This window comes from Pundamilia nyererei, unplaced genomic scaffold, assembly GCF_000239375.1.
Source record: "Pundamilia nyererei isolate P.nyererei 1_Seehausen unplaced genomic scaffold, PunNye1.0 scaffold00150, whole genome shotgun sequence".
Classification (NCBI taxonomy): Eukaryota; Metazoa; Chordata; class Actinopteri; order Cichliformes; family Cichlidae; genus Pundamilia; species Pundamilia nyererei.
The window spans coordinates 874,153-899,316 of NW_005187551.1; the positions used below are offsets into that span (position 1 = coordinate 874,153).

At 40.1% G+C, this 25,164-nt stretch overlaps 1 protein-coding gene across 7 annotated transcripts in view; it reads left to right on the top strand.

The window, feature by feature from the left end:
• The window catches only part of ntng1a (netrin g1a), a 117,464-nt gene that overhangs the window by 11,156 nt on the left and 81,144 nt on the right, over positions 1–25,164 (top strand). For all 7 annotated transcript variants that reach the window (XM_013913785.1, XM_013913786.1, XM_005744885.2 and 4 more), the window contains exon 2: positions 2,846–3,517. In XM_013913785.1, the coding sequence (XP_013769239.1) occupies positions 3,266–3,517 (252 nt within the window). In that variant the 5' untranslated portion in view covers positions 2,846–3,265. The remainder of the gene's footprint in view (positions 1–2,845; positions 3,518–25,164) is intronic.

The window sequence follows — 25,164 nt, forward strand, 5'->3', positions numbered from 1 at the left end:
TTAGGTGAAAGTGATCAGGCATGACTACAAACTGTGTTTTGTTGCTGCACACATACTGCGAAAAAGCAGTACAACAGAGACCAGAGAAGGAGCCTTCAGTCTCCAAGTCTGCTCTCCATCAATCACTCTCAGTTGGGCTGCTGCTTGAAGGCAGGAAGCAGGAAATGTTCACATAACCTACGACCTTGGTCATCTGGCTTGCTTTTTGAAATATAAAGATAAATGTGGGTCGGAGACATCTTTACTTCAAAGATGTTTTAAATAAGTAAAAAAGAAACCGAAATTCACAAAAACTGGAATAAAAAGCGTACGTGGAAAAAAATAAATAAGAGAAGGCTGAAGACAGAAGAAAAAACGAGGCCATAGCCCACAATGGTTGGCAGTTATAAATGGATCCTATAGACGCTATGAAGTAAATCACTGTATGTGATATAGGACTGTGGCTCCTGCAATGGACAATCCACCATCTGCGAGACTCCTTTAAAACTTGTGAACAGTCATGAACTAGTAATGCTGAAATGTGGGACAATCTCAAAAGTGGCCACTTCATTTTTGTGGAGTACGGTTCACTCCGTCCTTCATTTAAGGCAGCTTTAATCACTTGGTTTATATCAGTATGGATCAGATAACTGTTACATTTATTTGTAATATTCTGGTTGCATAGACAAACCCATAGAAAGGAATTTGGAGTACACATGAGTATTTCACTGTCTTTCCGCTCATTGTCTTGATTTCACTGCTTTGATTCATTCTCACAAATCTCATGAGTATCTCTTCATCTCATCTTTTCATCTGTGCACTTGTTACATAAAGATTTAGCAACCCTGTTTCTGGGTCAAAGCCTCTACTACCTGGCTGAGGATGTTGTCTTGATTAAGTGTGATATGTCATGAATACAGTATTTTGGAGCTCCATGACTCATTATCCAGTCATCATTAATTACTAACCTGTAATGTTGAAAACAGTTTTGTCTCTTTATTCTTGCCATAGGATGTTTGGAATTATTGGATCACACACACAGGGGCTGCACCTTTACTGAGAACATTTTAACTTCCTATAGTGTTTTTGTATTGCGGTGGCTTCTAATGATCGGTCACAAGTTGGTATATCTGCTAACAAACTTCCACAAACAAAAAACGTAGTAACAGAGAGTGCAATGTTCTGCGTACAAATTACCCAGAATTCTTACATATACAGTAGTATACTTAGACTTAGCACTAGCTAGAAAGCTTACTGTTTTACCTCTAACTCTGCTGCATCAGTCAGATGAGCTTACAGGGTGGTGAGATGTCTGTCGTCTGCCCATCTCTCCATAATTTGAAAGAATTGCTGCTCCAATCAGAATTTAATCAAAGTTACACACAATGGGTCTTCATCCAAATTGTGCTCAAGGTCAAGGTCACTTTTACCTTTTTCCAGTGGATTTTTAATTCTCATTCGTTTGTGCAGTGCAGCCAGCTATTGTCAAGAAAATGTTCCCACGTACTTCACACATTACACTAACCTTTGAATAGTGATGGATGGTGGGCCGGACGAGCTAGCTTTTTATGGACCCCCGGATGCTATGCTCGATTGTAACAACTAGGAGAGCTCTCCCAGGTGAAGATAGTGGAGCATTTAATGGAGCATTTGATGGGGCTCTTTGTTTTTTCTTTAATGGATTTTCATTAATCAGGTAGATAATAAATAATATTACCTCTTTATTCTCTGTGTCCTTCACACCCTGCACAGTTTCTACAAATGTTACATCAGCTTTATCAGGCAGTCAAAATGTGTCTTACCATTGCCTGCAAGTGAAAAAAAGAATCAATCAATCTCTGTTTGAGTACATTTAATCAAGAACTTAAACTTGAACTGGAAAAAAACAATATTTATATATTATTAATGACAACACGGACATAAAAGCCTCCCATGACTCCCTGTTGGATCATCGACTCCAGTGCTCATGATAGCTGTTAAAGTATCATAATACTCCCGATGTTGCCAACTTTTATTTTTGAACTACTTCAGGGTTTTTCACTACACAATTGATTTCAACTGTACAATATCATTTTTTCCATCCCCCTGTGCAGCTGACACAGTACAAGTCCTTGATACCTCGGACAAAATGTTTTATCTGTAAGATCAAATTTAGCATCAATACACTGAACCGATTGGTACTTATTGGTATTTTTGTTTTCATATGAACTTTGGTGTGTTTGCACATGTATATGCACCAATACAAAAGTGCACAAGCATGTCTGTGTTTTATAGATGTGAGGTTTTTGCACATTTTCCCTGCTGTAACTTGATTTTTTGCTGTATTATCCCATAAAGCACTGATACAAAGTGGCGCTAACCAAAAAGAGAAGCCGAAATTTGCATTTAGCTTAAACCATTAAGCAGTCATTTAGAGTACTGTCCAGTATTTATGATTAAAGCAGCACTGAGGTGAATGGTTTCCATGAATGAACAACACATGAAATTTTGTTATGTTCTGCATGCTATTTGTCCTTTTTTCCCATGCATTGTATGGTGTTTGAGTTGACTGAGGTGTAAGGTGAGTGTGGTTGTGGGAAAGCTGTAACACTGTAGGCTTAATACCGCTGAGTGTGATGAGGGTTTGGCGTGAAAGCAGCAGGATCCAGTTTACCCCGATGGCCTCGCTTACTGATTTTCTGTGTTTTGATCGACAACCAACACCAGCACGGCACCCTTTTCTCGCACCCATCCAACTTTCTTTTCACACGTACACCTTTTACTCATGACGTGGCCCCAGCTAATGTTCTCTCACTGTCAAATTCTATTCCCATAAGTGAGGTATATTCACCCCGCCTCTTCTTCTCCTTCTCCTGTTTCTCTGCAGTGCCAGATCGTCACGCAGGACGAGTACCATGATTGACAGCCAGGCAAGCTGAGGAGACCCGTCACTCATCTTCCTATCAGCGTGTCAGAGGGCTATCTCCGTCTTGCCTCCCCCCTCTTCCTCTTCCTTCTCTCCTCCACCATCCTCCTCCCTCCCTCGGTCCTGTCTTATCTTCTCAATGGGCTGGTAGCCTCACCATCCCTCAAATCATCCACCGCCCCTCGAAAACCTGAAAGAGACAGAAATTGTACTGAAAAACACTTGTAAAGCAACCCGTGCTCCACCGAAAGGGAGTTTGGCATGCCTCCTCACTCTTCTTGAGTGAAGTTTAGTAAGTGGAAGTTGAAGAGCGATCCCTTGTTTATACACCCTTCAGAAGGAGATACGGCTCCTTAACAAGGCGCTGAGAAAGGGCCAGTCATGCGTTTCCACTTTGCGCTGACGCTGCAGGCACTGTGGACTGGTGTTTGCCAGGCAGCCATGCAGCACTACCCTGCTGCAGCATGGGGACATTACGATGTGTGCAAGTCCCAGGTTTATTCAGATGAAGGCTTAACCTGGGACTACATGGCCTGCCAACCCGAGGCAGCAGATATGACCCAGTACCTAAAGGTGACTCTAGATCCTCCCAACATCACTTGTGGAGACCCTCCAGAGACGTACTGTGCCCTGGTGAGTACGCTGAAAAGTGAAACTTTTTTTTTAAAGTTGTACACCTAGTAGGGAAAAAAAGACAACCTAAGGCATCTTTCTTATCTGTTCCTGTGTATCAAGTTGCTTCTCGGCTTGTTCAACCCCACAGCCATGACAGACACTTTCAAAAGCCTGTGTGACTCAGATACCTTACTGTGGCTGAAGAAATAGAGGCTTGTGCCCATTGACGTCATGTTCTGCTGTTTAGAGAGCTGCTTCTTGGTGTGCACTGCAAACACTGTCTGATGTGCTGTTGACACGGCAGAAAACACAGTATAATGTGACTTTTCAATGAAAACACAAGCGCTCACCTCTTTCTCTGCACACACAAAAGCCTCATATAGAAATACAGCTTCCTCAGTCGTTCTGCTTTCAGAGTAAAGAGACGTCCCAGCACAGCTTTGCTGTTGCACCCATGTTTGTGGATGAGTGAGTGGCTTAAAAATTCAAACAGTTTCTGGGTGGGTGAAATAGTGCACAGGTGGACTAAAAATATAACAGTGTGGTGCATGATGGTATATGCACAATGTTTTTACCCATGTAGTGTTCAGACATATTAATCAGTCACACAGCATTCCTTATTATTCTTTTGTTATTTTTTTGGGAAGCTCTGAAAAAAGATGTTAGATGTTCTTCTGTGAGGAAAATGTTTTCTCATATATAAACATTTTAATGCTGTGACCTGCAGGGCCAAACTGTACGCATCAGCAGGATTTCTTACTGTATTTATTTTCAGTTTTATGATCAAAAAACACTTTAAAGTGGAGTCGGAATAAATAAAATAATTAAACACATTTTAGAAAATTATCCAACGAGCATTTAATATCACAACAAATTCAACAAGGAACTACCCAGCAAATGATGGGGATGTTTTGCGGGATCAGACTGATTTAAAAAAGCAAAATTCAAAGCAGCAACTGGTTGATTGGTTTACCCTTTCAAGTGTCAGCGATGGTGTTGATTCTGCAAATTATATCGCAATCATGAAAATTACAAATTCCTGATGGAGCTGAAAGTGAAATGAGCAAAAGATGCATATTAGGTCAAGTATTTAATTAGCAAAACACCCTCCTCCTTATTTCAGGTCCTTTTAGCTCTGAAGCTCACAGCTGGTCGCCTCAGATTAGCGCTGAATGATGAATCCATTTTGGGCCACCGTGTGTTACCAAATCATCAAAGATTCTCTCAGAACAAATGTACTCCTCAACGGCTTCAAGAGCTCTTTAGATAAATAGTGAGATGTTCCAGGAAAAGTAGTAACTTTGGGAGTATAAATAGACACTCGCCATCAGCAGAACGTCAGCTGAGGGGAGAGACAGAGAAACAGAGAGGGATTAACAAAACACAGATGACAAAGGCAGTGAGAATGATCAACGGAGAAGTGAGAAGGAGCGAACGTGAGGGAGACAGAGACTCCGAGGACCGTGTGCGAAGCATATGATGACTGAAGAACTAATATCTCGAGTGTAGGGAGGCAAGGAGGCTCTGAAATGTGAATAATTCAGCATGTTTTGTAGCTAATGTGTTTTATTCATAGGACACATTATTCAGCCCGACATCTCTGAGGCACTTTTGAAAAATGCTGACTCCTGTGATTGGCTGACTCCAAGGTTGGTTGAAGGCAAAGTGAGTTAGAGGGCATGGGATTCCATATCTGCGAGGTCATTGTCAAAATGCAGCCACCCTCTGCTTTTCTTTCCCCCCCGGGTGACTCCCTGACCTCCGAGCGATCCACATCTGAGTCTGAAGCGCGTCGTAGTATCTGTGCGGCCTGCCGCGGCTATGCTGTGGATAAACTGGCTGAATCCTGGACGAGCAGCCATCCGTTTTTGATCTATGTTCTATTTCTAGACTCACTGAGAGGGAGTTTGTGATTATTAATGCCAGCCTCTTAACAACAGTCTGATTATTGCTTATTGAATTAGCGCGAGTTTGTGCCGCGCTGTCGCCCTCGTGTCTCCGGCAGTCGATGTGATAGGAGTGCTTCAATTAAACAGGCAGCGGTTAGCTCCCACATAACCATTTCCTCTCTCTTGCTGCACTGTGCTGATCGCAAATCACACAAACATCAATGAAATATGACCCCTGCTGCTTACCATGGAGTCCAATTCTGTGCAATTGGTTTATGTTTACCCCAGGCAGTAACGTGGCTCCGAATCAACATTGGAACAATTATCATTGATATTTCAGCTACTCTGGCTGCCAATACGCTGCTACAATGCCAATAGTGGTTTGTATCATAAGTCAAATCACGGCAGATCCAGGGCAATTATCATTATGCTGCATTATCGGAGAATTCCATCTCTCTGGTAATTGATTTTGCGCTCGTAGAGGCGGGTGTATTTTAAAGCGTTGTGTCTGCTTCCTGGAGTGCTGAAGGTAACAGACACCGAAGCCTGACGAGAGGAGACCGAGACGGAAAGAGATGCAGTAGCTTGAGGGCGTGCTGCTTATATGAGCGTGGTTATCTCGGGTTGCGGCCTTCATCCCAGGGTCACAGATAAGGGAAGACAACATCACACACACCACCCTCCCCAGTAAAGACTTTTTAATTCTCCTTCTAGCCCAGTGACCTTTTCCTTAGCAATAAGCTGGCATTCACTGAACTCCGGCACATGAATCTGCCATCATATGAGTTTTCACGGTCCCCTCCAGTTAGACTCAGACTGGCCTTTAAAAGCCTGGACGGCTCCCACAGCCTCAGCCTGATGGTCTAGTTTGTGCAGCGTTCACTAGGGCATCTTTGAGCTCATACAAAATTAATGTGCAATCTCCAAAAAAGCCAGTTCTTGTGCAAAACAATTAACTTTGATGATTGTGTATTTGGAAAACCTTAAAAACATAAAAAAGCTGCATATTTATGAAACCAATGGAAGTAATTATGTTGCATTTAGACACGTCTTTGTTTCCCAGTACAGGTTGATTAAACCGAGAAGTAGCTGCGTTTCCTCTGTCTAGCCGCCGCATCACAGTCAAGAGCACTCAAGGGAATTATCAGCGTTTCATTTACCTCGCCGCAGAGCTTTTTGGGCTATAAAATGATCGTTCAGCGTAACGCACAGTTTTGTTCTTCTTTGATGCACGTGGCATTAAACATAAATGAGTCTACTCAGTAGGTGTGGATATATAAATTAAACTGTGTTTGGAAACCATGCTCTTGCATGCATTGATGTCCTTCTGCATTCCCGTGCAAGTACTGGATGCTTCTCTCGGTGCCATCAATTTACAACCAGGAAGTGCTGATGAATGCTGAAACCTGAGTCCTGCAGGCCAGTACATTTCATAGCCAATCACATCTAAATGAGGAAGCTATGGGGATTGTTAGGAGGTGGTGCAGTGTGTGCCTTTTTACCCCATTTCAGCCTCAATCAAAGGACTGTAATGCTGTGTCAGAGGACAGTATACCACACATGGCGTTGTAACTAATTTGGATAATTCATTAGAAACTGATATAGGCTTTAAAATGTGAACTTTGTTAACCATTGCCATTTCTAAGCCTGCAAACATACCCATATCAAGCTTTTTATAGCATGTCGGATTTTATTTTTTCTCCCTTAAGCTGCAAATATGCAACATATATATTTATTTTTTTTAATCAAAGTTTGACTTATTGTGTACATGTTTAAATCCCAGTAAAAAAAGAGCATATATAAACACATAATTCAACCCGGTTAGTAGGCTTACTCTCAAGGACATAAAATACAAGACTTTACTAGTACTTTAATCAGTCTCTGTTGTAGGATTATATTGCTATACAAAGACCTACAGAACAATGAAAAGGCAATTCCCTCTGCTGAGAATCTATAGCGCTCTTATTGATGCTCATCAGGGAAAGCCAGAGGGTTTAGACCTTCTCTGAACACTCTTGCCCTCCTAAGAGACCCTCATGATCCGAACACCGAGCGTTGCAACATCTTCTACAAATGGCGCTGCCAATTTCCAAGAGAATTGATTGGTCAGTAGTTGGTGCTTTTATACTTATTGATTTGTTATCTTGAACAAAACCTGCTTAGGAGTATTTGTTTGTGCTTGTAGCCAGTACTAGAAAGGCTTTGGAATGCACAAGTAGAGAAGGAAGCAACAACATGAGAAATATAATATGAGTTATATACTACATAACGTCTTTATACAGAAAATAATATCTAGATGTAGCCTTGTTTGTAATCGTCAACATTTTCATTTGCAACTTTAATTTACTAAAGTGTTTTTTTCCACTGGTAATAGTTCCATTATTTGGTCATTAAGGTATGTTACTCCCTAACACAGACATAGTGTTCCTTTTTATTTTTCAGTGTGCAGACTGTGAGCACCTGCACCCCTGTGCTTACCAGACAAGATGGTACATTCCAGTTAACCTCTGGCTGAGATGAACCGTGCATCTCTTGCTTGATTTTACTACAGATTTAAGATGTTTTCCTTGAACCTTGCCAGGATTGATGTTTTTTTTAAAATCTTTTTTCATTTTTCTGTAACAACGACTCTTTTTTTCCCATTATAACCTGCTATTCGATGTTGCATCTTGGTCATCCTTTTAGATGAGGTTTTCTAGATGTGTTAACCAGTGAATGGGAGGCAAGGTTGTTGTGAGCCCCCATAGATTTACTCAGAGGTATACAAATCTCCCCTCTTCCTAAGCTGATCCCGATTAAAGGTTTGAGACAGCCAAAGCGTTTTAACTCTCCCATGCCTCAACCATCCCACTCCGCCAACGGGCTCCACGTTGACATTTCCTTGAGAAAACGAGTGCGCTGTCAGCAGCAATATGTCTCATTTCATACTGCAACGCTCAATGCAAGGGTTAGAGGAGGATGATATCAAGAGAAAAGAGACAGCTGCTTTTTCACAGGGCTACAGTGTTGTCTGTGTCTGTCTCATAAACAGTTTATATTGGATTTTTTTGTGAGGTGAGATTGCAAAAACAAGCACAAAGATGGAATTTCAGATGCACTGATTGGTATAAAAAAGGTCAGATATCAGGAACATTGTTACAATTAAACACCAATAAAAAACATTTTCGATTCAGTAGAACTGTTTAACACTGGAGGACTAAATCAGTGTGATCCACTTTATGTATTGTCTTTCATCTTTGCCAAACAGGGGCAAACATTTATTGCATTTTTTGAATTTTTTGCCAAAACAAGCAAATAGGAGTAAAAAAAAAATCTGTGGATAATCCACAGATTCTTTCAGCATAGCTTTTTGTTTCATTATTTGATTACTGATAGCTATCTGGAGTGGCAAACAAAGCCTGAGTTATTATTTTTGTATAATTACCCAGCAGGCGATGTTTAAGCAGAATTTTTCACAGCTGATTTTAATCTGCGCTCAAGGGAATTCTGTCTCTTTTCTGTGATTTAATTAGCCTAATCAACCCTCAGCAAACAAGTTGAGGCGAAGGTTGTACTCAGTATAGTGCGTATTCATTTTTTTTCTTAACGTGACACACTTCAAACACTCTCCTTTATGGGCAGAGCGGTTTTCATCACATAAGAGCCATAAAATTTACTTTATTGTTTCAACAAGCTACAAGCTGAAGCCACATTCCCACAGACATGCCTGCTAAATACACTGTGCTTTAATTAGTCCATTTGCATCAATTTTGATGCTTAGATTTATTGCTTTAATGAAATATGATGAACTGATGCATTGTAAACTGAAAATCACCAGATTTTTTCAATTTAGTTTTTTGTTTTATCTGCAACTAAAAAAATAGATGAAATTCTCTATATAATCAGTAGGTAAAGTAATACGTATGTATGTAAGTATGTACTCGATATATCCTCCATAACAAGTGGGCCAGGCTTCCAAAAGTTACTATAAAAATATTTTACACTCATAACATGAGGTCATTCATTATTAAAAAAAAAACAGAATTATTCTATCAGCAACATAATGTCATGCACACTGGTTTTAACAACACCAGGCTACTGTTTAACACTGTAACTTTAATGACACAGCTTGATTACTCTTTGGCATACATGTGTTTAACAAAACACATATTTATTTGAATATATAATTTCATACATTGTATATTGAAACTGTCAAACCCAGAATAACTCAAACAAACCATCAAGCTACTACTGTGTTAAATACATTTATTTGTTTAGTTCCCTACTTTTTGTTCCCTTCTTAAAGCTTTTGGACTGTCAGCATCTCTGCTTTGTGTGATTTCACATTGTCTGAGCATAGAAAAAGACAAAATTGCTAATTTCCCCAATTATGCAGAGAAATCAGAACTTTTTAAATTTTACTGTATTTTATTTTTGTGAGAAAATTATTTTGTTTTCCTTTTTTAAGGATTTGAGCCGCCACTGTGACCAGAGTGCAAAATCGGTGCACGGTCCAGACTCTCTGGCAACAATAATTAAAAAATAAATAAATAAATAATGAAAAATACAAATTGGACTTACTAATGAAGAAGCTGCTTTTGGCTGCTTCCTTATTTACAAAGGGTGATATTAAGTAAACAGAACTGTTTAGTTATTATACAGACTAACAGATGGGTTTCTATAATGTCAGTCATGTAGTGTTAACATTCATATTTAATGAGTTGAAACCTACAGCCTGCACACTTTTCCCCCGTGTTCTCCAAATATGAACCTTTCAATCTTTAATTTTGTAGCTTGATGAATTCAACTGCCGGCACGGCGAGAATAGATCTAATATTGTCTAAGACAGCAGATAACTGTTAGACACCCACACTGTAGCTGACCAGTGTGAAGGTTACAGATACCGCAGTGAGGGGAGGATCTCATCATATTCTGTCCGACACATCCTGTGCTATAAACTTTGCATGAGCGTCGGGCACCGGCTGAATTTTTATCATTTTCTTATTTCCAACCGCTCCTTCTCCCGAGCCTTCGAGCACCAATATGAACATGAGCTTGTCAGCCAGCCCAGACCAGGCTCAAGAGAAGTCCATTAAACAGGTGTTGGCAGAAAATCCCACTTCCTGTTATGGGCATGTTGTGGCTCAGCCTTGTATAGCAGTACTTTTGTTTTAAATTTCAGTTTCTGATATGAATTCGTGGAGTTTTGAGTGTATGGTTGCCACATCATCTTTGTGCTATGATCAAGGATCCAGACACAAAGACACAACAGCAAAGTGTGTTTCCTCTCATGTAAGTAGCAATTACTAGAGTCAGGAAACAGCAGGCTTGCAAAAGAATAAGAACAGCTAATTTTCTGATGTAACCAGTTAACCGCAGTGCGAACCTTGTATTCACACTGGATACAGAGCCTAAATTCACTTACTTTGTTGTGCTATGCATTTGTTTGAGTTTGTTGCCAAGTGAAACCGCACATACAACACAAACAGTACCTTCTGTAATATTTCCAAATCAATTGGATTAGCGTTGATTTTATTATGCTGTAATTCCCTGAAGAGGTGCATTTCCAGCCATTCTGCAAACTGAGTTGACATGTTTGAAATGGGAGATACTGTTGATAGCAGAAATTCAGAGTTGCTATGGAAAAACATCTTTGGAGTTTTCAAACCTAGTTTTAAGTTATTATAGTTATTATATATTCTTTCATTGTGAATATTTTCATGTACTTTCTAGCAGACACTAAAACACAATGGAAGGTGCACCAGGTTTGATTATGGATACAGTCTTTGATCAGACTCTCAAATTGTTTCACAGTCATTCACTTGGAAATATTAAATGGGACCTATTATCCTCATTTCTACTAACATATTTTTGATCTGGAGCTCTGCTAGAGGAGCTTTGCATGATTCACACTTGAAAATAATCCTGGCCCTCAGTGCAGCTGCTCAGTTCATCCTCCATCTAAAATAAGCTTCTTCCTCCTCCCTCTAAGCCCACATTTTTCTGATTGGCTGCCTCTAACGAACAGAAGGTGGGGACAGCAGGTGGGCAAGGCTCCTGAGCTCACAGCCAGAGCTGTGAGCATGACATGACCATAATAGGGAGATCTGCTCTTGTTGACATCATCAAAGCCAAGAGTATAAAAAAAAAGCTATTTGAAACTGAGTATTTAGAGCAAACAGAAGCCAGAGCGTTTGGATTGCACGTACACACACCCATTACTCAAAAACTTTTGCGATGTTCACTATGAGCGTCTACTACTGCAGAATAATTCATGTGACAGAAAATAATGATTTTTTTTTTCCTTTTAATGAATCCGCTGGATACTGTGTTGTAAACCACCTCATGGTATGCGGAAAATATTTTTACTTTCAGCAGGCATAACAACGGCCACCCGCAATAAATGAAAGACTTTGTTTTGTTTACCAAGAATTTTAAGTAGCAGAGCTGCAAATATTATTACAAACTGAGCATGTGTCATGGGAAAATGGAAAACTTTGCAGATGTAGCAACACTTGAGGGGGTGTGGTTTAGTGATCAATGTGAGCAATGGCATATTACACCACCTCCTATCATTACAATGTGTCATTGTTTATTTTTGTTTTTGTTTCTTTTGGTTGTACATGAATGAAATGGGAGGACTTTTTGAAAGTGTGAAGAGGAGGAAATGTCTACTCCCAGAGAGGGAGGAAAAAAGTTTGGCAAAGTGAAGTTAACGAAAAGTTGGTATGCAGAAAACATCAGGTGTTGCTCTGTGATGTTGTGCTGTGTGAGTGTATGACTTGTAAATCTGGGCTCCATCAAGGCGTTCGGTGTTGCTTCACCATTTACACTGCCATCACAGGATGACGGGGGGCCCCCTCGGCTCCAGCCTCCCACAGGGTTTTCTGTAGATTTTTTTATTTTAAATTTGAAGCAGAACATTTCCTCCTTCACCATAAACTATGGCAAGGAACCTCGGAGAAGCTGAAGGATAATTATTGTGTTTAAATGTGAACTCACATGTTGGACTGTGAAAGAGCAAATCAGAACATATTCCCTTACATGTATAAAACAAAGTCAATAGGAAAAGGGCTAGCGTTTCATCCCGGGAAGCAAAAACATTATATTTCCCTCTCATTCAGCTTTGGTTTCCAGATACTGAAATGATATATTCCGAGAAAATTGCTATTGAATATAAGTCAAGGAAGGGATGATCTCTCATAGCTCAGATTTAGCCTCTGAATATCTTTAAAAGTTCTTGCTATTGACTACAAGTCACCCAGAAATATCACGTTTTCTCACAGTTAAGTGGTCACCATACTCTAGGGACCGGAGACCTCACAAATAATATATACCAACCATGTTGGCCCTCACAGTCTGATTTCTGCTACACGGGAACGTTTTTCTTTTCTTTCTCCGTGTATTTTATTTAACAAAGGCATTTTTTTTAACCCTCTTTTCTCTCCTATAGCTCCATGGACTCAAAATCCCTCTTGTGGTAATGGGGGCTTTTGTTGCATTTCACAGTTCATCAGTTGAGGAAAATTATGGTCTGGAACACCCACACACCCCCTCCTGTCCTATAGCCGTCCCTGTTCTTCCTCCTCCTTTGTGCGCGAGGGGTTGAAGAATATATATGGAGATACAGTAGTTGGCTTCTGCAGAGATCCGTTGACTTTAAATGACTCTTTGACCCTCTAGTGTGGCTTTCCCCTCGGAGCTCACTTGGTTGAACACTGATTTTCTAAATATCCCCCTTCCCTCTTTGGGAACTGAATAACAAATGGCATTCACGAGCACAGGCCGATAGAGAGAAGTTTACAGAGCCCCGAGCATGGCATATGGTAGCATTCATATTTTGAGGCACTCATGTTTTCATTTAGCTGTGTTCGGGGGGGTTTTAATGTTAATTGCAGCAGATAAGGGGGTGTGTTCTGAATAGAGCAGTCCCAGTGATCCCATCCCTCATTTTTACCCGTCGTAGGGGGTCAGATGTTCCTACAGTTGTGGCAGACGCTCTCCCTCCTCTACTCAGCATTTCAAAGCAGCAGGGCCTCCCATCCCTTATCAGCACAATGAATACCTTGTGTTGTGTGACTAGTGTATGTGTGTGTGCCACTTTGCTTCTATTTGTGTCTGTACGTACAGACACACTTTGCTAAATTTTGAACTGCAGTTCACATTGTACTATTTCAGAAGGCTTTTCTATCTATTTTGGGATGTATGCTGCTGTATACTATACTAATGCAAAGTGATATGTGTTTTAAAAAAGCAGCACAACATGTCTGCAACATGTCAGAAATGATTAATTTCCACCTATATGCAACATAATTTTGTCCCTCAGCCAAATTCCTATGCTACCATTGCACTAACACCATTAGCATCATCATAGCAACACTGATTGTAGTTTAGTTGCACAATCTAAAAGTTATATCCTCAGTTATGTAGGTGTTTATTTAACCTTTATTGGCTTGTAATGTCTTTTCTATAATGCACTACTGTGTATTAGGACATGTCTCAGAGTCATTTGGAGGTGGATGGAGTTGATGGAGGGCATACTGTCACCACACCCTAGTAAACCACACTGCTTCATTCTTAATTGGACTAATGACTGGTGAAAAGATGGGGATTAACGTTTTCTCGCTGTGTTAACACAAAAATGAAATTGAGGTGCAATGTCCTGTATTTGGTGTCACGGTTTATTTTAATGGAAATGTAATATAAGAGATGCACATCTGAAATAATACAGGTCACTCATTCATTCTGAAAACTTAACTCTCAATAATTTCCTTATGATACAAGAAGGAAATGGATGGATGGATGGATGGATGGATGGATGGATGGATGGATGGATGGATGGATGGGGATAGAAACCATGCAAAGTGTAGCTGTAGTATAAACACATGCAATAAGGAGTTGTAAAGCATATTGAAGCCGAGTCATCTGCTAACACAAGGGGCTGATATAACATCATCTAGTCAAAATGCATTAAAGAGAATTCATTATTGTTTAACTCAGAAAAAAGAAGGGGGATATATTTTATGCACTTTCAAAGTTCTACTTGCTTGTTTAGACTCGCCCTATGAAACACTTCTCTCTTCTCAGACAGCTTTTAGGCCAACAGTGTCATTCTCCTTGTTCGAGGGAAATGTGAGTCGGTGCACTTCACCCTGGACAGGCTTTGAAAAAGACCCCTGGATTACATTGAGTGACAGATCCCAAACCATAAAATCTGTTATGTCTGGCCCGCACTGAGCACAGGGCAAACTCTAGATCAATAGCAACACTATCAGTGATGGAAATTGAATGCGGAATCTGAACGATGAGTACCCCCTCATGAACTGCATAAGAGCATTTTTCCAGTGCTCGTCTCAGTTATATTTCTCCCTGGCAGATGTGAGCACAGTCGCAGCTAAGAGAAAGTGTAAAGGTTGTTGGAACATATATTAAGAGTGGAGCATAAAGATAGAACTCAGAGAGATGAGCAGCAATGGATGGAATTGTTTTCAAAGTACAGAGTCGGCAGTCTTTTAAAGTGTTATTCCACTCACCTTATTTTCTTGTGCACTCAGCTTGATCTGACAGTTACCGCCATGTATCATTTTGGATAACTACCCGTTGGTAGTTTCAATCAGGCTGGAGTACTAGTTCGAAGCCACGACAGAGAACAAAGTAAGAAACATGAAGTGACGACTGGGCTATGAACTCTCTTATCAGACCCATAAAAGCACATATATAAGAATGATAAAAAAATACCAAAAAAGAAACTATATGAGCTGTCATGGAGTTTTTAGCCATTTGAACTTTTGGGAGCACATTATAATGGCTTGTCTGTGCACTCTCCTACACATGACCGAGTTGCTTTGTAAGCTAGCATCTGCCCCGCAGAGGGAACTGGAGTGGTCAGCGCACAAGACAAAGACCTGGAAAATGTGCTTGCTTAATTAAAGAAGGGGAATAACCAGTGCAGCTATTTACACCTAATTCTGACATAAATCTGCAGTTATCGCACTGGCGAGACTGTTCTCTCCCCAATTTAGGAAGTACCCGAGAGCTTTTCCTTAATAAGCAATCCTCCTGATTAAGCCCAGGCAGGAGTATATTTCTGTGGGAGAGAAAAGGACAAGAGAGGCTGAATTTAACTAGAGGGGACGTAGTTAGCAAAATGTCGTCACGGATATTGAGATGGTTAGCATTTTATTAACCCCAGTCAGGACAGAGAGAGCAAGTGGTAAATTAGGTGTAGACTTGCGCTGTCTCTAGGACTTTGGCCTAAGGGTGCTGGGATATAGACACTTGGTATTTCACCCTATCCATCTCCCAAGCCATCTCAAACTCAGGCAATACCGTCTGCCTCAGTCCATTGCTCCTCTAATTAGCAAGTTATTTTATTTCCTGTGGCTACCAAACTAGTTTCCTGACTTTTTTTTTTCAGGCCTTGCCATCTGCATTGCGAGGACATGCATTCAAAGCATCTCCCTCAAGGTGTCAGACACTTGTCACAGAGGCATGATGTGACAAGGGTGCAAACGGTAATCTGTTCATTATGTTCACAAGGATAGTGAGCGATCGAGTGGCTTGGCATGGAAATGCATTTTACATCCCCTCTGTCTGCACATCAGAGGCTCTAAATGAAATGATTCAGTTAGAGGTGCCAGCCATTAACTGTTACTCTGGGACACACATTGTTGTCACATTGAAGGCTCTCTTTCAACGACAGTCAGCGCCGCTTCAGATTATTCCCCCACCGTAAACACGAGGGCAATACGCCAAGCTGCAAACACAGTGGCGGGGCGCATTGGTGTTTGATATGACTGCAGTACCCCTCCTTGCCTGAATTCCCTTGGATTTCATCAAGGGTTTTCTTCTACCTGTATTATTAGCTGGCTTTCTGGCTTGCCATCACCATTGTCACTTTAGAGAGTAAAAAGATACTGAGAAGTAGACAATTACAAATTAGTTTTCAGTACATTAATATTTTTTTTCTATGTAGTTACAAGATCTGTTTGCCTTCTTACGTTACTGCATTGCTGACTGTATGCTAACTCTAGCGTCACTGAGTTAGCATACATGCATATTTGCCTTTTCTGATGCTACAGAATTTTAATTGAACAATGTCTTCATAAACTGCTTGAGCCAAATGACAACTTTGATTAAACTCTACATTTCATGATAGATAAGAATGAAACCTCCCATATCTGTGTGTTTAACTTCTACAGCTCTACATAGGTTAGCTTAGCTTAGCTTAAAAACTGGAAACCGGTCAGTAGAAACTGGACTTGGAAAGGGAGAGGAGTTACAACAGCTCATTTCAGACGGTGGATGAATTGTGAGGTCGGTTTAAGTTAAATAAGGGCGACACTAGTGGAGTCCCACAAAATGTTTTATTCATTGGAAGATCATTGTTTTTCATGTTAGAGCTGCTGACTAGACTTCATAACAGTCACTTTGACTAACACATGGCATCGCTAGTGTCACCGATTCCCACCATGTCAGGCGTGTAGCAACATTGTGTCTCACACTGTGGCTTTTCCCCCCTCTTTTTCTAAAAATTGAGTGTGCACTTTGGCTGTCAGTAATTCTGAAGTCATTTTCAATTTAGCTCTGCAACGACTGAGCAATTTGTTTTAGTCCCAGCTGAATAAAATACGTCCGTGCTAATAATCCTAATTAGCTCCCCTAATGTACCCCCGCCCACCCCACACACTCCTCTAAATACTCCCTCTGGTGTGCAATTGAGGTTGGAACCTATTCAGCCACTACCTCTAATCTGTCTGCCTGATGAAGAGTTTCAGCCACTACAAGAGGTAAAAGTGTTGCTGTTGAAACTCGTATTTAGCACAATAAGAACTTTATAACCTTATTTTACCTCACAAAATGAGATATAGTTTTACCGTTTATTATTATATTATGTTTGTGAACAGTAAATATGCACTTGCAGAAATGCTGTGTGACTTTAGTTTGCCTTGATGGATTGCCTTGAGTTAGAGCTGCACCACAATAGTTTGCAGCAGAGGAAAGTGATATTGGTGAACCTTTGACTTCTTGTGTTGTGCAGAGTTGTGAAACTCATAGCTCATGGGAGACGTACAGCTCAAATTGATCTCAGACAGGCTGGACCAGTAAATCTATGGTGTAATAAACTGTGTGAAAAGTAGCATTTAATTTAACCTGTTTACAAACCAGATGATGAACAGCATGAGATATCTTGCAATTTTGACAAACAGCAAATGTAACATTTTTTATAAGTAAACAACTTACATTGTATGATTATAAAAATGTATCCAGATATTTTATATTTAGTAATAATAATTACTTTTTCACATTTTGCACTGCCAAACGGTGGGCAGCCTAACTCACCCCTCTGGCATGCATGTTCTGCAGGCCGTACCTGTGATCTGGTGCCACCATGCAATCTGGAGGTTTGTGGTTGTGACTTAATTCTCTTCTATACACTACTAATACTATAACTACTATATTAATTTGTGGATAATGTGGTGCATCTATTCAGGTCCATAATGAAAAACTGAAAGAGTGTATTGATCTTTTAGTTTTAAAAAAAACTTTATCAGTATTTTTGGTTTCTGGAAAAATACATGCAAATACATGTAATTCCACCAGACTTTGTGCTTATCAATAACTAGCAAATATTACATGATAACCATACAGGATTTTACATTCTGTTGTTGGTATTTTATCATCCTTAAGTAGTCTAACCCAACCCAGTTTAAGACCAAGCAGTTTTTGCTTGATTATTGGAGACAAGGTATTAATAGCCGTTAACCCTTAGGAGAATATTGCTTACATTTTAGATTTTAGATGCCAAATTTCCTAAACAGCAAACATTTGATTTATAATCAGGATCGGTATCAGGCAGTGTATGGAAGATTGGCCGTGAGTATGGGTTCCTGTATTTTGAGCTTTGCCCAAGAATTCTTCTGCAACATTATTGTTGCCAAATTTTAGCAGCTGTCGTGAGAAATTAAATCCATCATAGTACTTCATTGTCTTAAGTCTGAGCTAGAAATAAAATAATGATTAAGTTGAGGAAGTATCAAAATGATCCTCACAAAGAAGAAGCACAACTGATGGTGAAACAAAAAACCAAGACATCCATATTTTCTCCTCATGTTAATGATATAACTAAGCAAAACCTGGCTCAAGCTCCTGATTTATTGCTAGCGATGCTTTTGAACCTGCGGAAGTGCTTTGGGGGAATAGATCATAAAAGCCAACGTGTGTTTGTGTGTTTGTTGATGTGTGTGGCTGCGTCTCACTGTGTATCCGGGTGCCATGTGGCACTGAGCGACTCGGCTTTGCTCTGCCAAGAGATAAGAACACAGGGTAAGCTGCTCGCTGCGCCAGCCTACTGGATTTCACCTCTGAATCTTCTTTGTTGGAAGTTGTAGGGCTGCTCTATTTCTAATGTGACAGTTCTTGCAGAGTGCCATATTGACTTTATGTACTGTATATGTTCAGCGCAAGAAGCTATTTGAAATACATTATCAATGACAAAGCACTTGAGAGCAGTTAAAAAAGCAGTTAAATCCTGCCATGGCAAGAAATGGTAGGGTTGTTAAATCATTGTGCATCGAGGACAGCTTCACGTGGCGGTTTGGGATATTAGCGTGTAATAGGTAGGTCTAATTGTTTTAATTATGAAAGTACTTTAAACCTAAGCACCTTATTTCATTCCAGCTCGGCCGTGTGATAGATACTGTTTAATCTGTTATTTTAGATCAGTACAGAGAGGGAAAAAAGGGGGAGACTGGCTCCTGAAGTAAAGGTGTTAGACTGTTGTGCTGACTGGATGCATGCCTTGCAGAAGATTTCTGCCAGTGAAATGTTGGCAGCAGTCAGCAAACGGGTCGGCAACAAGAGGGGAGTGCCTGCTGGGAAGTGGAGGTGGAAGCTGGCATATGGTTGATGGTGCTCACCAGTGCTTACCCTTGTTAGGCCGCCTTTTTAGCTTGTTTCGTGTGTGCAGAACTGAGATAATTTTCAGGTTCTTATATTGTTAGGCAGCAGGGTCAGTGAGCACGCAGTGTCATGCCAGTCATTTACCAAAATTATCCAGCAATTAATTCCAATATTTTTAGACTAATCTTTCATTTGCTAAATATAGACTTCTTCTATATTAAGGGTTTCCAGCTGGATTAATGGGTGTATCTGGATATAGCTGGAGAAAAGGAGGAGCTGTCTAATTGAAGAAAAGGGGTGATTGGTTAACAGGAAATGTTGCCTTTATGTGATTTAGTGCAGTCTTGTCTGCGTTTTGGTGTCTTTGCCTTTGCACTGCTACAAGATCAGACTCTTAGTCAAGGTTAAATCTTGACCTTTTTGTGGACCTATTTACTCTTCATTTGTGCATTTGAAGGTATACATTTCACTGGCTATGGAGAGGGAAGTTGTGTCTGCCTTAGCTTTCAAAATCCTTATTTTGTTGTCTTCACTTTTATAGAAGATGGGGACCTGTGCTGTGACCACCTGCAATCAGCTGCTATCTTCATTTTGACACGCTTTGAAGTGTGTTGCTACACGACGGCGATTGAAGTGCAAAATGACCTTGCCTTTATGTGGGAATATAGGCAGGATATAATCAATTGAAAACCATTTGAGTCAAGTATCCTGTTACAAAGAAGCATATCGTAAATGAATTTCGCTCTTCTGCACAGAACAACTCCATCTGACCATGTTGGCAGTCTGTCTGCATTTATAAATTAGACAGGAGTTATTTACAAACTTCACCCATCTGTGTGAGAGTGATTGCAGTCACTCTAAGTCTAGCTACAATTGTTTGCAGACAGGTTGCCTCCCACCAGGTGAACTGTGCAATCACCTTGTTTTCTTACTGTTGTGTGAATGAGCAATAATTTGCTGATAAGACCTACTCAAGGTGAAAGAAGGTAAAGAGAAAACATTAAAAACACATTTAAACACAGAGCGCTTTGTTTTAAATATGATATGAAAGATTCCAGAAAAAATAGTTTTGTTCCATGCTTGCATCCGAGTTGCTAACTTTTATGTGTCTTTTATATTTGGGAAGCTTAAGCAGCAGCCAAAGGTTGAGAATGTACTACTGCAACTTTGTGAAGAAAGCCAACACAGATACATGCTGATGCGGGGGTTTAAGTGTTAAAAATGGAACAGTGACAACGTAAAGGAAAAAATTAATAAATGTTTTTATTTTTTTCTATTAAAGGAAAAATCTGAGCCCTTGACCCCTACAGTGGGACTGTCTTATGTTGTATATTTAAGACTTGAGGAGTCGCTGAATTATGAAGTGTGAAAATGATGTAACCCATATGCTGGGGTTTCCAGACCTCTTCACAACCATCATCAAAACACCAAATAAGGGAATGTTGTTTTGGCGGCATGATGTCTCAACCAGGAGAGCCTTAGACTCACTGCCAGCACACTGAAGCTACTCCAGCAGTGTGCAGCAGCCCCGCAGCTACTCACATACTCCTTAGTGGTTTTTATTTTTCATCACTTTGTCCAAACGTTGCTACAGCACACCTTTCTAACTGCTAGTTCCACTTAAAAACAACACTTTTTGGTGCTATGGGTAGATGATCCCAGTTGTCGCCTTTACACTTTAACATGTTAAACTAACATAACAAATCTAGTTAACCCTCTGTGACCACCATGAATGCTACCTGAAAGAATTACAGTACACATGAAAACTAAACTTTACTCTATTTTTGGCTAGTTTTCACCAATACAGTGTTGACTTTGTTGTAGCACAGTTTTTGTGTTTTCTTTAGCAGTTTTGATGGATGATAAAATAATTTTTTTATGAATATTCAAAACAGAAACTTTTACTTGAAGGGCTAGTAGAAGTATGATATAGGTTTGAGTGACAGCCACTAAACACCCCAAACAAATCCCTTCTGGACACCGCCTGGCTGCCTCCAGCACAACAATTTAAATCCCACCTGATAATACCTCTTGTCGTGCTGACAGCTGTCATCAAGTCAGCCATGTTCACTGTTTAGTTCGCTTTTTAAATTAGCGAGTGGATATTCTCACAATGGTCTTTGTTTTTCCTCTGCTGAAAAAGAAAAAAGTACACCCTGAGGGAATGCAGCCAGGCATGGCGCGAGTTGTGTTCGCGTTGCTGAAAATTGACAGGCAGTTTGATTTGACATTTGCAGCAGTTTACTGCCACCATTAACGAAGTTCTGAGTATTTCGGTTTGGATTTGCTGCGTATGAACAGTGCTTAATCTCTTTCTTTTGTACTGTATGTGGTGCAAACTGTCTTCTACCATATGTGCTTTAATCTTCTTCATTATAGAAATGATGAAGCCTTGATCTCCCGCATAAGCACTGCCCACTTAGTAGTCAGGACAAGCTAGATGAGTACAGGGGACAAAAACTTTGAAAAAACACTCCAGATAAAGTTATATTTTTGAACCGTTTGACAGCTCAGTGAAATATCTAACAAAGGAAAGTTTGATTTGTAGCTTTGCAGTCATTTAAATGACTAACAGGTGTGGTTTTGCATTCAGAGTTTAAAAAAAGGCGAAGACAACTGTGCAGTAATTTGGACTTAGTTGAGCTGTCAGCATAGCTGCTGGGTGTCATATCAATTTCTGTTAAGCATCAAAACTCTTGTAGACCTCAGCTGAATGCGAAATAGCAAAAGAATCATTATGTTAAATCACACCAGCATTACGGCAGGGATTTAGGCTCATTGCTGGCCATAAAACGCAGCGTAAGTGGAGCCTGTGGAGTTATCAGCTAATGTTCTGAAACAGACAAACAGTAATATTTTATTCTGCTGAAAGACGTGGAGGGCTGAGGCAGACCAACCTGTAAACACTGGACTCTCCCATTAGCCATAGACCATACCTGCAGGAGATCAACCAGTGTTCGTGACCTGTGCCTTGTGTTTTGGATGTGTGCAGAGGTCCTGTGCTGAAGGCTAAATAGATGTACTCAATTTCACAGAGTCTCTTGAAGGTAGAGATCTAAAGCTGAGATCTGGATGTGAGTTGGCTCGTGTGAAGCACGCTGAGGTGAGGAGCAGACTACCCTGAATTATTGACAGCCAGCCTGGCTGCTGATCACACCCTTCCTACTCCCCTGGTAGAGAGATCCTGCTGTGAGGAGCTACAGGTTTGGGTAAAAACACCAGGATTTCTCTGTAGCGCTCCTCTTCATCGCTCTCTTTCACTGTGTCGTTTTTGCTCACTGGTTCGTCTTTCCTTAATAAATCTGTTAGACTCTTTTGATTTTATATACAATTTTAATCTTTTTCTTTTTTCTTGCAAACATCTGCTTTACAAAACATTTTTTTCTCTTCCTTACCTGATTTACAATGGAGTCTGTGCTTCCAGCTCATTTAATGCAGCCTCACATATGTCTGAATCAAGGCTGTGATGTACAAACTGCAAACCTTTAGTACCAGAATTCACAAAATAATGCCACAAGTCTTTCTTTTCTTACTCCACATCTGAATATCTGGATGAATAACCCAGCATCCCTCGCAGGAGAGCGAGGGTTAAGAATCAGGTCATCTGTCCGGTCTCTCCAGCTTGTGTCAGCATCACTGAGGAAAACAAAAAGAAAGAACAAAATTATCAACATTTTGTATTGTCATATGCATTGTCTGCATTGCTAACTGTATGTCTTTAAACGTCATTAAACTGATCATATTTTAGGATTAGATTTTAGATTTCTTTTTGTGGCAATAAATGTGTATTACACGTCCTGCAAATGAAAAAAGTGTGTTTCCCAAATGTCTTTGATTTTGGTTTATTAAAAAAAGCTTGTTTCTAATCTGAAAATACACAAAAATCCAACAAAAAAGGCAGCACTTAGCATACACATAGATCTGTGTGGAGACTGCACATTAAGCTTTTTGTAAATGGCACTGACTGTGTATTATATATGGACTGCACACCACTTCTATAGAGCATCCTTTGCATGCCTGCTTTCTATGCTTCTGCACAGCTCAGCATAGTTTTCCATCTTCTAGTCTGTTAAGCATCAGAATAAACTCTTACACTTAAAACATCCAATTCGTGAACCTGTAAAGTGTAAAAACGTCACCAAGTGTTTGAGTTTTTGAAAGTTTACAATCCAAAAATATCAGACTTGAAATTTGTATGTTTTTATTAGATCATTCTTTGGTCATTCAGTGTAAATAAAGGGTTTCATTGTTGGGAGAAAGTTGGATCTATGGAAAACTGTGTTGCCCACTTGGAGATCCTACAGTATGCGTTGACGTCTCCTGCCAGAACATAAACAGTTCAGTTTTCATTTCTTTCCACGTGCCACGGCTAATTTTCAAGACTTTCTTGATATTTGGGAGATTTATTAATTCACATAGATTGGCTGCCACGTTCCTATTAAGAAGTTAAATTTGGGAGGAGGTTTGGCTTGGCCGTTCATTCTAGCTGCCAACAGACTCTCTCCAAGGGTTTCAGTCTGGAACTGCAGGCAGACACACACACTGAAACACAGTGCAGAGCCAGTGAAACGAAACAGCTTTCAGTGTGCGTGTCAGTGCAAGTAGCCTCGTGTGCTGTGGCTTCTTTTTGTGGATTAAGTAATATATGAAAACACCAAGATTTCTGCTAGCTGTCAGTGATTTGTTTTTTGTTATTTTGTATCTTCATCCAAATGCTACAAGACAAATTTGATTTTGTGCTCCACAGTCACTGAGTTTACATAATACTAAAAACCTGTTGGCAATGATAATGTGCCTAACATGAGACCAGACCTGGGTGTTGTCTTTGGAAGCTTCTATGTAAATGTCAATCTACACCAAATGCTCAAAGTATTTTGATGTGTGTAAACTTCCCTAAGAAAATTGAAATGAAACATTTTTTATTTATATTAGTATTATTATTATTATTTCACTGAGTGTTCAGTTTGCCCCTGTAGGTTTGAAGGCCACAGGTTACCTTTGTTCATGTTTGACTGAGGAGATTTTATTAGCGTGCCTGTGGGAATAGTGAAACACACTGTCCAAAAATATGTCACATTATCCTACTGCAAAGCAGCAACCTGTCAGCTTGCATGCAGGGTTGTGCGGATCAGAACAGAGCATCACATGCGATAGGCCTAAAGGTCTGATATGTGATCAGACCTTTAGGCCTAACTCTGCCAGATGATTCTCCACTGGAGAGAAATGCCTTACTTTGAGCAGAGTGTCACTGTCTGGTTGAAAGAAGAAAAAAAGGCTTTCTTGGAGTTGAGTGCACATTTTTTTCCTTCATAACATTCTATTACACTCAAATTAACTGTGAAATACTGAACTAATTAGACTGTTATAGTTTCAGGACCATGGACAGAGCATGTGGGTTTCATTGTGATGCCATGAGTTGTGCTGTAGCACATAACAGGTTTCAACTGGTGGACCTACACATATTCAGCTGCATGCAGTATGTTAGATCACACACACACGCACACACACACACACACTGTTAACACCACCAGCCGCAGAGTGTAGAAATAAACTTTTGTCAATCAGGCATGTATGTTTTGTTTCTGTTTTTTCCCCTTAAAGGGATTATAGTTGTCTTAATACAAGACTGCTACAGACTCTGCATGGTTCACAGTCAGACGTAGATCAGAGGCTGTTAATTACTGAAGCCTGTTTTCATTATAACTACTCTGTCTGTCACTGCCACAGGACTACATTTAACATATACATCTATGGCCTACATTTTAATGCTTTTCTAATTATAATTCACACTGTGCCTATCCTGTTAGCACACCTTAAAAAAACAACAGCTGAATATCATCTTTGATATTCCACCAAGGGGAGGGCCAGAGGGGGCACTGGCCCTCTGGCCCTCCC